This window comes from Carettochelys insculpta, chromosome 31, assembly GCF_033958435.1.
Source record: "Carettochelys insculpta isolate YL-2023 chromosome 31, ASM3395843v1, whole genome shotgun sequence".
NCBI classification, from domain to species: Eukaryota; Metazoa; Chordata; order Testudines; family Carettochelyidae; genus Carettochelys; species Carettochelys insculpta.
The window spans coordinates 6,413,804-6,428,353 of NC_134167.1; the positions used below are offsets into that span (position 1 = coordinate 6,413,804).

Consider the following 14,550-nt stretch of genomic DNA (forward strand, 5'->3'; position numbering starts at 1 on the left):
AATTTTCCACTTGTCGCCCATATATTTGATGAGAAGGATTATGGCACACACTTTTATATCCATAGGAAGCAAGAGGGTCTGATGAAACTAATATCCTGATATCACAGGTTAACTTGATGAGGTGTACATGCAGGACTTCAGACCAGCATCTGAAGAAGTGAGTTAACTCACGAAAGCTCATGCTCTAAACTTTTCTGTTAGTCTATAAGGTGCCACAGGACCCTTCATTGCTATGCAGGACTTGTGACTTTTAACATGCATTAACAGTTTGAGACACCTTGGTTGTAAAGACATGATGTGCACACTTGATTTTAGTTGGGCAGAATGGAAAACATTTCTCCAGCATCCTTATATTGCTCTTAAGCTAAGTACTGAAGCACCTGGATTTCCACTAGAGGTCTTCCAAGTGCTAACTAGACCCTGAATCCAGTTACATGGAGATATTTCTGAGCAGCAGCCACAGGAGCGATAAAAGCCGAAAGCTCCCAGGATTAGCTACTCAAAGAATGTCTTTCTGCAAATGCTTCTCTGTAGGATGATCTGAAATATTAAGCTCAACGGATCTTTGGAACATATTTAAATATATCTTGATCTGTTATCCCATGTACAGAATGTCCTGTAATTGAAATCACATTTTGACTGCTTCCAACCTTCCTTCATTGGCACAGTTACTTGCTGCTCAACCAGCTGAATTATATGGAACCTAAAGACTTGTTTCAGTTGATTCCTTTGGTAAAGCCTATTCCTAGCAAAAGGTCTGATGAACCATTTGGGGGCACTGCTTTTGCAATGTGAGGGAATGAACTTTGTAAATAGGATGGAAATTCTTTAAGTGCATTATAATTATGCCTACCTAAATCTTCACCGCTATCTTAATCAGACTTTTCCAGTGAAGTGAAAGAGATGACTAAAGAGGATTCTGAGCTTTGAAGTTGTTTGCTTTGGGGTATTTAAGATGACTAATGTTTTGTTTATGCTTTACAAAGTCTAATGTTACAGTGGAATATATAAAAACAAAGAAGTATGGTGTTTTGTTTTTGTTTTTTTTTTCCTCCCTGGTTGCAAAGGAGACAAGGTTCTGCAAAAAGGTGTTAACATATTCAAAAGCAGGTTCATCCATTTTAACAATTCCCTGCCCTGGAGTCAGTATAATTTGCAGAAACAGTCCAGAAATGTTATTTCCTGTGTATTCCCAGTATAACGGGCATAATTATCTTTTGTATTAGGCTCATTACATGTTATTCTTTAGTAAATCACTGCTGGACAATTGTCACATTGTAATGAAAATAAATCTCCTTTAACTGAATTATTGTGTATTGAAACACTGCAGAATTGTAGGTGTGTAATTTTTTGTATCCTTAGGTTTTTGTCCTGAAAAAGGAACCTTTTGTTCTCGTAAATCAAAATTGCCAGTTAGTACAAAGATTTTTCCTTCCTGTCTTTAAATGTCACGCTTACGCATTGTGTGGGGCAGTTTATTTCCTTTTTTTACAGTGTCTGGTCAATAGACATATTGAATGTGCTACATCTTTGGCTAAAAAAAATCCAGGTCTTATTTTCTATCATTCTTTTTAGATCCAGAGGTCTTCAGTTCAGTCATCACTGCTAACACCCTACCTGGGGCCATAGTATAATGTAAGCACAGTATCTCTCTACTGATTCTACTGTTGTTTCAGAAAGTTGCTTCTCAATTTTATAAACAGACATATTATGAAACTGGCAAGGTTGGCTCCTGGGGAATCTCTAAGCAGAGGTGTTCTAGTATTCTTTAAATCTGTAAGCACACTCTCTATATAAAGCATTGTTGCCTTTATGTATGTTACTGTTGATGCTGTGCTTGTTGCTGCTATGAATACAGGGGACTGGACCTCATGACTTCTCAAGATCCCTCCAATCCTATATTTCTGGGGAGAATGTATTTCACCAGAGCTAGAGATAGTACAACATATAGGCTGGGTCTACTCTAGAGAGTTTTGTCAAGAGAAGGGGCCTTTGTTGACAACTCAGGGAGCACCTACATATTTAAAGCACTCTGTCAACAGAGGCTCGACAGAACTCTGCATTTGCCTCGACAGTATTATCCCTCAAAAATTTGAGGCAGTCGATAGAAGTGGAGTGTAGACACTTCTGTCAACAGAGGGTTTCCAGTTGCCGGGCAGCCCTCTTTGCAGAGCTGCCATTCTGGCAGTTCTCTGTTGACAGAGCAAGATGTGTATAGATGCGATCTGTTGACAGAGGTTCTGTTGAGGTTTCCCTGTTGACAGTGACTTCTGTCGACAAATGCTTCTAGTGTAAATATAGTCAGTCATAGCACTGATTTCAAGTGACATTCAAATTAGTTTAATTCCTTAAAATATCAGCATGAAGTACACCTCAGCCTAGTATTTTAATTAACACTAATTAGTATGATAGAGACTAGAGAAGACTATCAAAATCAGGGCCTCCATTGTACTACTTGCTATTATATAAACCTAACAAGAGATGGTCTCTGCCCCAATTACCTTATCTAAATAGACAAGGCAGCCAAAATATGGAGAAAGGAGAGCTGTTACTTTTGTTTAACAAAGGGGGAATCAAGGCCAATCAAGAGGAAGTATTTTGCTTCTAGCATTATATAAAGAGTGTTATGGACCCAAGAATTTGAAGTCAGCTTTCTTGAGTGCCACCCTTGGGGTTCCAATCTCCTCCTCCTGTGATGTGTGTTGAAGATGCTACAAATCCAAGCGGAGTCTTTTGTTGGAGGAAAGGAGGGATTGGGAACTCTCAAATGCTCAAGAGATTCTGTTAACTCCTTTTTTTTCTTTTAGACTTTACAAATTAGAGTGAAAGTAGAAGAGGAGATTAGATTCCAACCACATTCCTTTCATTTAAGTACTGGAGAGTTAGCCATGTTAGTCATCCATTCAGGCGTTGTAATACCATTCATGTTGACTCCACTGATGATGTGTCACTGTATCTACATTATATGTTTATTTACGCAGGCTTATGGTAGCATTAACATTTAAAATGCTTAACATTGTCTCATTGTCTGCATCTTGCTGTTGGAGAGTTATCTCTGTACAACAGCAAGATATCTCTATAGTTTTCCATTTTGACTTTGCATTACCATGTTAACCGAGTAGGGATCGTGTCTTGACCATCTGATTATGATTCCGACCCCTACTGAAATGAGAAATGTACTAACGGATGTGGAAGAAAAATTGAGTAAAAGGAAGAGCTGCGCCACAACCTGCATTGGCTGGGAACTGAACCATTCATGTTCCAGGACACCAGTGATGGTCCTCATTAGCATATTTTAGAAATATAAACAAATCTACACTTCACATACAAAAATGACACACGTGCAGAAATAGGATATACACATTTGGCAGACTGTAATGTTAAAATTGATGTGCCGCATAAGGTACTTTAGTCTTTTGAGTTATGCATATTCACAAGCAAATTTTCACAAAACATTAGAGAGAACTTGGTGACGAGCACCTTTCAGATTTTTGTGAGGGCAGCTATGTCCAAAAAAGGAACAATAGTCAGGAGATCTTGGTGTTTCTATACTTTTCTCTGTGCTTTTCAAACCCATTGTGAGTTTTCATGTAAAGCAGTCCCAGAATCTTATGATGTGGAGTTGTAGGCCAGGGGTTGGTAAGCAAAATATCAAGAGTTTGGTTTTTTTTTTAAATTCAGTAAGAACTCAATAATTCGAGCCACAATGCAAGTGAATAGAAGATGGTGCGTAGTAAACATCAAACCACCCTTTTTGTAATCCCTGTTTTAAGAACAGCGTGCACGTGATTTGTAATGCAATGGATGTTTACTGCAGGACATTCACTGTTTACCAAAATTAATCAGTAGGTGTGGTTGTTTTTTCTTTCAATTATAGTATCAGGAGCCACAAAGAAGTCCTTAAAGAGCTGCAGGTTGCAGACCCCCTGTTATAGGCAGACCCAACTGAATTTAAAATCAATGAATTTGCCTGCACCTAATTTCACTGTTGACAAATTATTCCAGAGGCTTCAGGAAATTTGCTAACAAGAAGGGGAAAAGAAACAGGTTCTGTTTTTCTCATGATACATTTAGCTAATACTTTTAGGCTGTTTCTGTACATGCCACTTTCACATGCTAATAACTGGCCCGAAATATGCTAGTGAGGCACGGATGCAAATTCCCTATCCCTCATTAGCATAAGGTCACGTGATTTGGAGTCTGGAAGACGTTCTTCCGGACTCCAAAATGTCATTTAGAAGCACTGTTCCCGAGGGGTGGGGGGGTCTTCTGGAAGGAAGTCCTTCTTCTGGAGGCCCCTTCTTCCCAAAAATTTTCAGGAAGAAGGGGCCTCCAGAAGAAGAACTTTCTTCCGGAAGACTCCCTGAGGGCTGCACTTCTAAATGACATTTTGGAGTCTGGAAGAACGTCTTCGGCACTCCAAATCACGTCACCTTATGCTAATGAGGCGTGGGGACTTTGCATCCATGCCTCATGAGCATATTTTGGCCCATTTGTAGAAAAGGCCTTTGCTTTTCTTTTTCATTTGGTTTATACATGCATTGTCACAGGGCGTGACTTGCTGATGCCACCTTATATCATTTAAATCAGTGTGAAATGCTGTTTATTCAGAACAATGATAACATTTGTATAGCATGAATAAATGGATGGACATGACTACACAGGGCTCAGAGCATCCATGAATCATATCCTGAGCTAGACCACAAGGCTCACTGGAGAATTCATGCAATGTTCAGTTCTTTGCTCTTATCACATATGAAGCTGCTGCTGGGTTTATGGAGCTGGGGGGATAGGAGGGCTGAGTATTAGTTTTCACTTTGAAGGCCAAGTATCTTAAGTACATGTGTGAAGTGTAATGCTGCAGAAGCAGCATAATGCACACGACAAATGCAACACTAGCATGGTCATTAGCCATACCATAAAAATCTCAACATTGCCACAGATGCTGGTGAGTGCAGGAAAGGGCCAGTGAGCAAGAGCTCAGTTCTTAGAATGGGCGACTGAGTTGGAAGACGCTTACTTGTGCCCTGTATCACTTTTTAAAATGTACAAAAATACCTGTAAGATTGTATCTGCATCACAAAACATACAGACCCAGGAAAGCAGCTAGCCTTAAGGGAAGAGCTAGAATGAGAAGGCCTTGACCCAGCAAATGCGGTTTCACTTTTTTATAACCTGTTTGCCAGAGATAGGTACAACACCCAGCATGCCATTTAAATGGGCCGATTGTCCATTCCAATGAAGCGGTTGTGTGCCTTTGACAGAGGAAGTAGTAAGTGTGTTCTCTTTCAGCTCAGATGGTTTTAAAAATATGCCATGAAACACATCAGCATGCATGTTCTGTTGCTGACCACTCTTGCTCTTTTCTGTATTGTCAATCTTTACTAAATACCATGTCCCTGTAGGCTCTAGTAAATCCATGTATTAGAAGAAATAACCAAGGTATTAAAGGATGTCATATGGGCATCAAAACTTCATACTCCCGTCAATTTCTTGAGTGACTTCCAAGAAAACCACATCATTGCATAGAGGGTAGGGTTGCCTGATTAAGAGCATGTAGACAAATCCCACTCTAGTTGCTCTTCTGACTGAATAATTATTCTGGTTTTATTACTAAGACCATTCTTGCATGACAAATTTACATATTCTATATGCTATGAATCTTTTCAATCCTGTTTTTTTCCTCCACCCTTTCTGTTCTATTTTCCTTCATCTTACCACAGAAATTGAGTAGAAGGCAGCTGGTGCCTGCAGTTTTGCAGCAAGTGTTGGTACATACGTGGGTGAAAGACGGACTGTAAGGAACAAGTAGTGTCAAAAGAAGCAAAGTAAAGCCAGGCATTGTCCAGTGAGGCGTGAATAATAGTTAACAGAAGAAAACCTAGAATCTGGAACTAACGATCAACATATGATCGATCTCAGGGAAGGATGTAATAAATGGAGAGGAGGAAGACCAGATTATTGGAAAAGAATATTGGACAAATGAAGTGGTGAAGCCATTGGATTTTCTGGCATCTGAAGGGATCCTAAGAGAGAGGTAGAAAAATTTAGTTCCTTGGAAGCAGGGAGGAGGGGATAGATTGTGTTAGGAACAGAGGACTGAAATGAGAAGATCATGGATGACACACACACACCTAAAGACAGGGAAGGTAATGGGGAGCACAAATGCAGAAGAGGGCAATAGAGATGGAAATATAAGGAATAAAACCTAGGGATGCAATGTGTACATAATACATGTAATCAAGACAGAAGTCAACAATAGACTGCATATAAAAGGTAATCAGAATTACCCCAGATAGAACATTGGTTAATACATTGAATAGTGGGTCTGAAAGTAAGATTTTGGGCCTTAGCATTAAAGCTACTTATTGACTAAACCCAGATTACTCCACAGCCTCTAACTGGCATTCTATTATCTGGATTTGTCAACAACAAGGGCAATATATATATAGTGTGGAATTTTCTGCATGGCTTTGGAGTTCCTTCCAAGTAGAGATTAGAATAACCACATACTGCATTTGCTTTCAGGACAAGACACAGGACTCTTCCCTTTTGCTCAGCTTTTTCACAGGAAAGAAAGATGAGAGGATGGGTTTTGTCTCCTCTGGAGGCAGAGTAGGTAGAAAATCTAGAAGATTTACAATGATTACACTTCATGGTGAGCCTACATAACTCTGTGTGTTGCTTAGATACATCACTATGAATGCAGAAAAAGCTTTGCTGCTTACAGTATCAACAATATCCACCTGCTATTTTCTCTGGGAAACACATTCAGTGCTCCATTTTTTTTTTCTGTATGACTTCTATTTGTTTGCTACAATGAACAAAGGCATTTCATTGGTATCTCATAGGCAGTTTCCTAAGCATATTCACTGCAACAATACAGGACTTGATTTTGTAGGATTGTATAAATAGAAAAAAAACACTGCATCTTATTCCAGAACTCTGCCAAACGCAGAATTGAGTTTTCAAATAGATATCTAGCTTGGACTATTATGAGGTTAACATGTTCGTTTCAGTTTAAGAATTTTCCCTTGGTTTGAGGGTTCTCTACCTTATCTTCCCTTACCCCTCCTGCAGTTCCTAACGTTTCATTTTAAAACAACACAGCTTCTTTAATTTGCAAAATAAAAAAATCACCGTACTCAGACTTTGCTTCCTATTTAAAAATGGCTCACTCAAGCTTTCAGCATAACCTTTAAGTTATGTCTTCTTAAGATTTTAAATTTTAACAGATTTACCTCTGCTGATGCTGCTATCAAGGTTTTAAAACATGACCTGACAACTAACAGCAGCATATTTGTTCCATAAAGAATTTAGTGTTTGTTCCTAACTTTTTTTGTTTCTATTATTGTCATGAAAAGATTTAAAGTCCCCATTGTATTAGTGTGCAGAACATAAAACACAAAGCACTTCCTGAAAGGTAATTTTCCAAGAATGAAAAATACAAGAATTGTGTTTGATTGTTTGGTCTTCTGTCATTCACAGTTGCATTAAAACAACCATTTTTCTGAAACTATGAATGGTCTTAATCTTGAAAACTGACAGTTATAAATGAAAAGCAATAATAATTTGAAAGCAAACCCCTTCAGAACTTCCAGCAGGATTCAGATGAATTTGAAAACAAGTCGATGCACAAAAACAATGTTGCAGGCAGAAGAAAGAGGAGGAAATTAAATAAATGAATAAAATTTAGAAGAGGTTTTGTTTTGGCCAAAAGCTGCTCTGGAGACAACAGCCAGAAAATCGTTTTATTTTTCTTGCAGTATATGCATGTGCATGTGTATTTATATTACACATGGCACAAGGAATAATCTGTTAAAGCTGATTCATTTCTTGGGTCCTTTTCCTACAAGGTAACTGAGATACGCAGAATCTTGGTCTTAGATTGTCTCTTCCTATATGCTCATTCATTATTAATGTACTAGGTCATTGAGAGCTACTAAGATACACATCCATACACGTAACCCACATATATACTGGGTGTGGTTAACTGTCCCATGTAGTGGCACATAGACCACTTACAATGAGAAAGAATGAGTCTCCTCTACAGCCTGCAATATGAGCCTTGATCTGTGGTTCTTAACGTTTTCTAAAGTGCTTGGAGATTTTTTTTTTTTGACAATCCGTGCCTAAGTTCCTCTCACTATAGACACACACAACATTTAAAATGTGTGTGCTAGTTTGGAGACAATACAGCATTACAAGCCAAGATGCAAAAGGGGTATGCTAAGAATTAAAGATGCGGGGTGTGTGGAGTGGGGGGAGAGCAATAAAGAGGAGTGTTTAGGGGTGGTGGTAAAAGAATGAAAAGATATAAGGATGATAGTCATGATAAGAAAATAATAGGAAAGGACATGGACTTTGAGGGTGAAAAAAGAACTGGATTTCTCAGTCCTTGAAGTAAGTTCCTTTTAGCATCAGGAAGTGCGAAAAATGCACATCAGGAAGACCACACATCCCAAAATTATTGCTAAATTACATGTTGGAGGTGACAGGAGCACTTGTTCAGCATGTTGCTGTACCTGTTCCAGTCTCTGGGAGCTGTCACCAGGAAATTTCCTATATTCAACAAAAATTTTGCACTGTGTGTGCTTAGAAATGTCACTTTAATTAGGGTTAGAGAGTGAAGAGCTGGGGATGGGGGTGAGAGAAAGGGCCACGCTAATATGATATAAAATATTTCTACTTTAATTCAGGTCAGGAGTATGGCAGATTTTTTGTCTTTTATTGGTGGTGGGGACCACAAAGAAAGTCCTATGTATCATAAATCACATTAAATGTTTCACACAATTCAAACTTTCAAATGGGCATGACTACAGGCCTCGTCTAGTTGGAGTAACATTTCCGGAAACAAAATACAAGGAATAAAATTCCTTCATAGCTTTCTTTGAAATGGGGTTACATCAAAAACACAGATTGGTTTCCAGCCCTACCATTCCTACTGTTAGGTAATAAGATGTCCTGCTTCCATACACTAAAGAGAATTAAAATCCTTCTTCAGTTAAGTCAGTGGGATTGTATTTGTTGGGTGCAGATTTGCAGCATGAGATCCTAGACTATAAACTGTGTTGCGATAATTATTTCAATCTGCTACAGTGTAAGAAAATATTCTGAAATCTTTAAGTGGTTTGGGGAAGGTTATACAGGATTGTTACCTTCTCAGTATAATATGTTTCATCCTCCTTTTAAGGATATGCAGTCTAATGCCAATTCAAGGCAAGATGATTCATCTTATTGATTCATACTAGCATTGTATTACAGTCATTGGGAAGTGTCATCTTGACTTTCCATTGACTAGTAATCTAAATCTGATTTAAATTGATGGAAGGACTCATCTTGGCTTGAATTGGCATATATGAATTTCTTTAGGGGGTTATCTTTGTGCACCACAAATGAAAAAATTATTCTAATGAAGCTGGCACAGTCAGTGTTTAAATGATGACTGGTATATAGCTAGTGTGATTTAAGAGATGATCCTGACTATTATAGGCTTTCAGTACTAGGCCAATTGGTTAAAATTATAATAAAGACTAGGCCTTTTGACACACACATGAACACAGTGCTTTGTAGAAGAACCAACATGATATCTGTAAAGGGAAACCATGCCTCACCAGTCTTTTCAAATTTAATGAGTGGGTCAGCAAATATGTGCACAGTGCTGATTCAGTGGGAAAAATATGGCAAGGTCCATCATGGAAGGGGCATAAGCAAAGTAAAGAGTCACGGGATGAGAGGTAAGGTCCTCTCATGGGACAGTAACTTGTTTAAAAGTTAGGAAATAAAGGACAGGAGAAAAGGGTTAGTTTCACAGGGGAAAGCAGTAAATACTGGAGTCCCCCAGTGTTCTCTACAGGGACCAGTGCTGTTCAACATATTCATAAATAATTTGGAAGAAGTGGTAAAGAAGTCACAAATTTTGGGGGGGTGACACTAAATTACTTGAGATAGTTAAGTAGAAATCTGACTGCAAAGAGTTCCAAAAGGATTTGAAAAAACTGAGTGACTGGGCAGGAAATTGGATGGCAAAATTAAGTGCTGATAAATTAAGTAATGCATACTGGAAAACATGATCCTAACTATATGTACAAAATAACTAGGTCTAAATTAGCCATTACCAAGAAATATTGATGACATTGTGGATAGGTCTCTGGAAACATCTGTTCAATGCACAATAGTAGTTTAAAAAATTAGAAAATATTAGGAAAGGACCAGGTAATAAGGCAGAAAAAATCATAATGCCACTCTGTAAATCCATTGTATACCCAAACCTGGAATACTGCATCCAGCACTAGTTACCACATTTTAAAAAAAGATACATTAGAATTGGAAAATAAGTGGGGCGGGGTGGAGGAAATGCCGTTAGGAGTATGGAACAGGAGAGTTTAGAGACTTGGAGAAGACAACTGAGGGAGGTATGATAGAGGTCTATAAAATCATGAATGGTGTGGAGAAAGTGGATGAGGAAGCATTATTTACCCAGTCACATAACACATGAACCAGAGCTCACCCAATGAAAAGATTAAAACTAACAGGAAAGTATGATTTCATCCAGTTGCATAATTTACCTGTGGAGCTCACTGTCAAGGGATTTTGTGATGGCCAAAAGTATAACTAAGTTCCAAAAGGAATGAACTAAGTTTATGGGAGCATAGGTCAATCAATGGGTATTAGCCAAAACAGATAAGGAAGAAACTTTGTGCTCTGTATATCCCAGAAGCTGGAACAAGACCATGTGGGATTCTGACCACTGACAGAAACATGATACTGCACTAGATGATCTATTGGTCTGACTCATCGTGGATATTCATATGTACATACAATTGAGCTACTGGTGGGATGGGGTGGAGGGCAGACTGGTAGCAATATCAAGAAGAGACCAGCATTGTAATTTGACATGATACATTTTATGTATGTCAAAAAATGCAGCTGTTAGTAACACAAGATCTTCATGGGCAACAAGGAGAAAAAATGCCCATGGTCTTGCCTCTGTGGGGAATCAGCTATCATTTTAGCCAAGTTTTCATTGGTAGCAAGCAACCAAGTGTTGAGAGATTCTGGAAAAATTATGTCCTCCACTAATATCAGTAGGGCCAAATTTTCACCTTTTCAGCACTTTCCCCCAAATGACAAACTCACAGTGGGTACATGTACACTAGAAGCATGAGTCTACAGAAGTTACTGTCGGAAGAGATGTTCCGACAAAACGTCTGTCCACAGATCAAGTCTGCACATGAAAATAGATTTTTTCACCCTCTCTGTCAACAAAAGGCCCCCTGAAGTATCTACATGGCTTTTTTTGTCGACAGTTTGTCAACAAAATGTATTTTGTGTGTAGATGATCTGAGTTTTGTTGACAAAACCCTCTAGCGTAGACAAAGCCTAAGAGTTTGTTGTATGTTAATTCTCAGTGTGGACAAAGCAAGCTGTGAATCCATAGTGCGCTACGTCACTGAGTGGAACCTGCTCAGTACACTACAAGTTCCATGGTGTGCTTTGACCTCCTGTTGTTTCTCTTTCAGTGATAGGTCAGAGTGCATTATGAATCTGGTTCCACACACAACAAATTAGCATGTACCAGGCTATTGTGCTATAGATTTATACCCCAGATTACTGCACACAACATCTCTGCATAGATAAATCCAAATTAATCAAAATTAAGGCAAGACAGTGTAACCTACTGAAGTCCATCCAGAGTGTTGTAATTATTGGACTAACTCTATATGTGAATAATTAATGAATTTTTTGTGTGTTTTTCCCCCCCATATGTTCATTGTCTAATACAGTTTCAGTCTCTCTAGATAGGCAGCCTGGGGACCTGATTGGTTCTGAACCAGAGAATTTGCCAGACCATGGAGGTCCGTGTTGGCTAGCAGCATTTCCAACACTTCTACTGGTTACCGTGGGCTCTTAAAAGACATGTAGGGCTAAATTAGAGCTAAATAACAGCACAGAACACTGAAAGCCAGGACTGGTGGCTGTAAACAAACTTTATGGGACTATGGGAAGCTTGGCCACACCCATAATAAATGAACATCCATCTCCCCGCACTCCCTTATAGTTTGCTCAGGATTAGAGAGGTTCAACCTGTAGATTATTTGAGAATAAGCAAGGGTATGCTGTTTTGTAAGGTATTCAAGACATTGATCAAGGTTTAATGCCCTAGCAAATCGTATGCCTTTTTGTTATTTCTTCGATTGCTTGGCTGCAGCAAAACCTGCAGGGACATGGTATTTATTAAGATTGATATCTTGGAAATTGACAAAAATGGTCAGTAATAAAATGCTAAGAATTATGATCTATTTTATGAAATGCTTGTGAATGTAATTTAAAACATGCCAAAGAGCTTCTCAACCCTTCTAAAAACTATTTATCTGATCAAGATGTTTTTATGCAGCATCTGTAGTATAAAAACATCTTGTGTGTGTGTGTGTGTGTGTGTGTGTGTGTGTAAAATTTCTTTACTTATATTTAAATAAAGTAGTATTGTTTGTTTCTATGTACTATATTAATATATTCATAATTATAAAATGTTATATAGTATAAACATACAATATATGCCATTATAATTCTCAACATATCATCATGGGCATGCGGGAAATAATACAAATTCAGGGCTGTTAAATAACATTTATCCTGCATGTGTTGTGTGCAGGTGTGAGCACATGGTGAAAAATGGTGTTTATATATATGCACACAGATGAAAAATGATGATATATATATATTATTATTAGAACTAACCACTTTATTCTTGCTATTCAATAATATTATAGATCTGTCTTTTTAAAAAAAAGTCATGCTATTTCATTGTCGTTTACCTTTCATCGTCGTTTACCTTTCATCTAATTTCATCTCGTTATTCTTAGTTAAATCACGTACACTGCCATCAGCTGTTCCTTTCCCTTTCACAGTGTGGTCTCTTTATCTGTCTATGGATTCTGTCTTCTGTTATCAATTGGCCATGCTCTACATATTCAGTCCTTGTTTAATCTTTGTAATAAATCAGTCCCTTCTGGTTTTTTTGTTGTTGTTGTTAGTCCTATTGTGAGGTCCCTCATAAAGATGCCAAGCCACTGAATTAAATATATACGGACCAAATCCCCCTCCCACTGACATCAATGGGGGTTTTACCATTGATTCTAGTGAGAGCTGGATTTGCCTCAATTGAAGAAGTGTAACAAATAATAGCCTTGTATTGCAATACTTCTCTTTTGCCCTTGACAGTTTTGAGTGTCTGGTTGATTAAGTGTGGGAGCACACAGGTTAAATGGCGTGGTTCCACAAGAAGCTGAGCATCCTCAGGTTTTACTGACTGTAGCCAGAGCAGAGGGTGCACAGTACTCATGTGAAGAAGTTCAGCCTTTTGCAGGTTCTGGCTGTATGAAAGCTGCTAGGAGAGACCTTTCTCTTTCTTCTTTGGCTATCTATAAAAAGACAACAATAAGTGGAATCAGCCTCAGAGTATTTCTTCAAATGCTGTTAGAGGTGACTGTTTATTCCACTGACAGGATGCTAAAATAGATCTGGCCATAGCAATAAACTTCTCTGTGATTAACATGCGGATCCCTGTTAAATCTGCATCAGCTGTCAAAGGAAAATTAAATGTAGTGTTTGAGACTGGGCTTGAGACTCAGGAAATCAGGGTTAAATTGTGAGTACTTCCACAGACTTCCTGCTTTATCTTGAGTAACTCATTTTCTCTGTGCTTTGGTTCCTCACCTGTGAAATTAGGGATAATACTGCTTCCTTAGTGTGCCTTGACTTTGATGAGCTGGCAAGTTCTTTGGGCAAGGAGCTCTTTCTTACTATTGGTCTGTACAACGCCTGCCACTTTGGGGTGCTTACTGTAGTTCGGATCATGATACCACATGTGCTATTATCTAGGTGCAATATACCTAGATGATAATATTCCAGATATTATTTAGCCAGCAAAATGACATTGCAAAAATGATCCAAAAGAATGTGTGAATGGAACCCCAATCAGAAGCATTGAGCCCAGTGCAGATACAAAATTGGTGTCTGTATCTGCAAAAATGGTCACCAGATGTCCACATCCGCAGATGGAGATACCCGTGAATATAGATCTGCGGATTTTTCTGTGGATTTTCAGGGATCTACAGAAGCATTCCTATTAAATTAGGGACTCAATTGCTATCTCTTATTGGTTCCAATATGTAAAATTCCTGTTGAATTATAGGCTAACATGTAGGTCACTGTTACCTCTTATCAGCTCCAAAATGTAAAATTTACTCTCTTCTCTCCTGTCAGGAAATGACAACAGTGAAGCCCTTCCTGAGTCTATCCCATCCGCTCCTGGAACATTACCTCATTTTATGCAGGAACCAGATGATGCCTACATCATTAAAAGCAACCCCATTGCCTTGCGATGCAAAGCCATGCCAGCGATGCAGATTTTCTTCAAGTGCAATGGGGAATGGGTCCACCAAAATGAACACGTCTCTGAGGAAAGCCTGGATGAAGCCACAGGTAAGAATCAGACCAATGTGTTCTTGGGAAACTATCTCAGACGATGTTTCTTACTGGAAAAAC

At 38.6% G+C, this 14,550-nt stretch overlaps 1 protein-coding gene and 1 long non-coding RNA gene across 6 annotated transcripts in view; one reads left to right on the forward strand and one right to left on the reverse strand.

Annotated features, from left to right (window-relative positions):
• UNC5D (unc-5 netrin receptor D) overlaps positions 1–14,550 on the forward strand; it is a 301,553-nt gene that overhangs the window by 138,973 nt on the left and 148,030 nt on the right. For all 4 annotated transcript variants that reach the window (XM_074981594.1, XM_074981597.1, XM_074981595.1 and 1 more), the window contains exon 2: positions 14,269–14,487. In XM_074981594.1, coding sequence (XP_074837695.1) covers positions 14,269–14,487 — 219 coding nt within the window. The remainder of the gene's footprint in view (positions 1–14,268; positions 14,488–14,550) is intronic.
• LOC142004150 (uncharacterized) overlaps positions 1–14,550 on the reverse strand; it is a 233,621-nt gene that overhangs the window by 25,071 nt on the left and 194,000 nt on the right. The gene's annotated exons all lie outside the window — the stretch shown is intronic.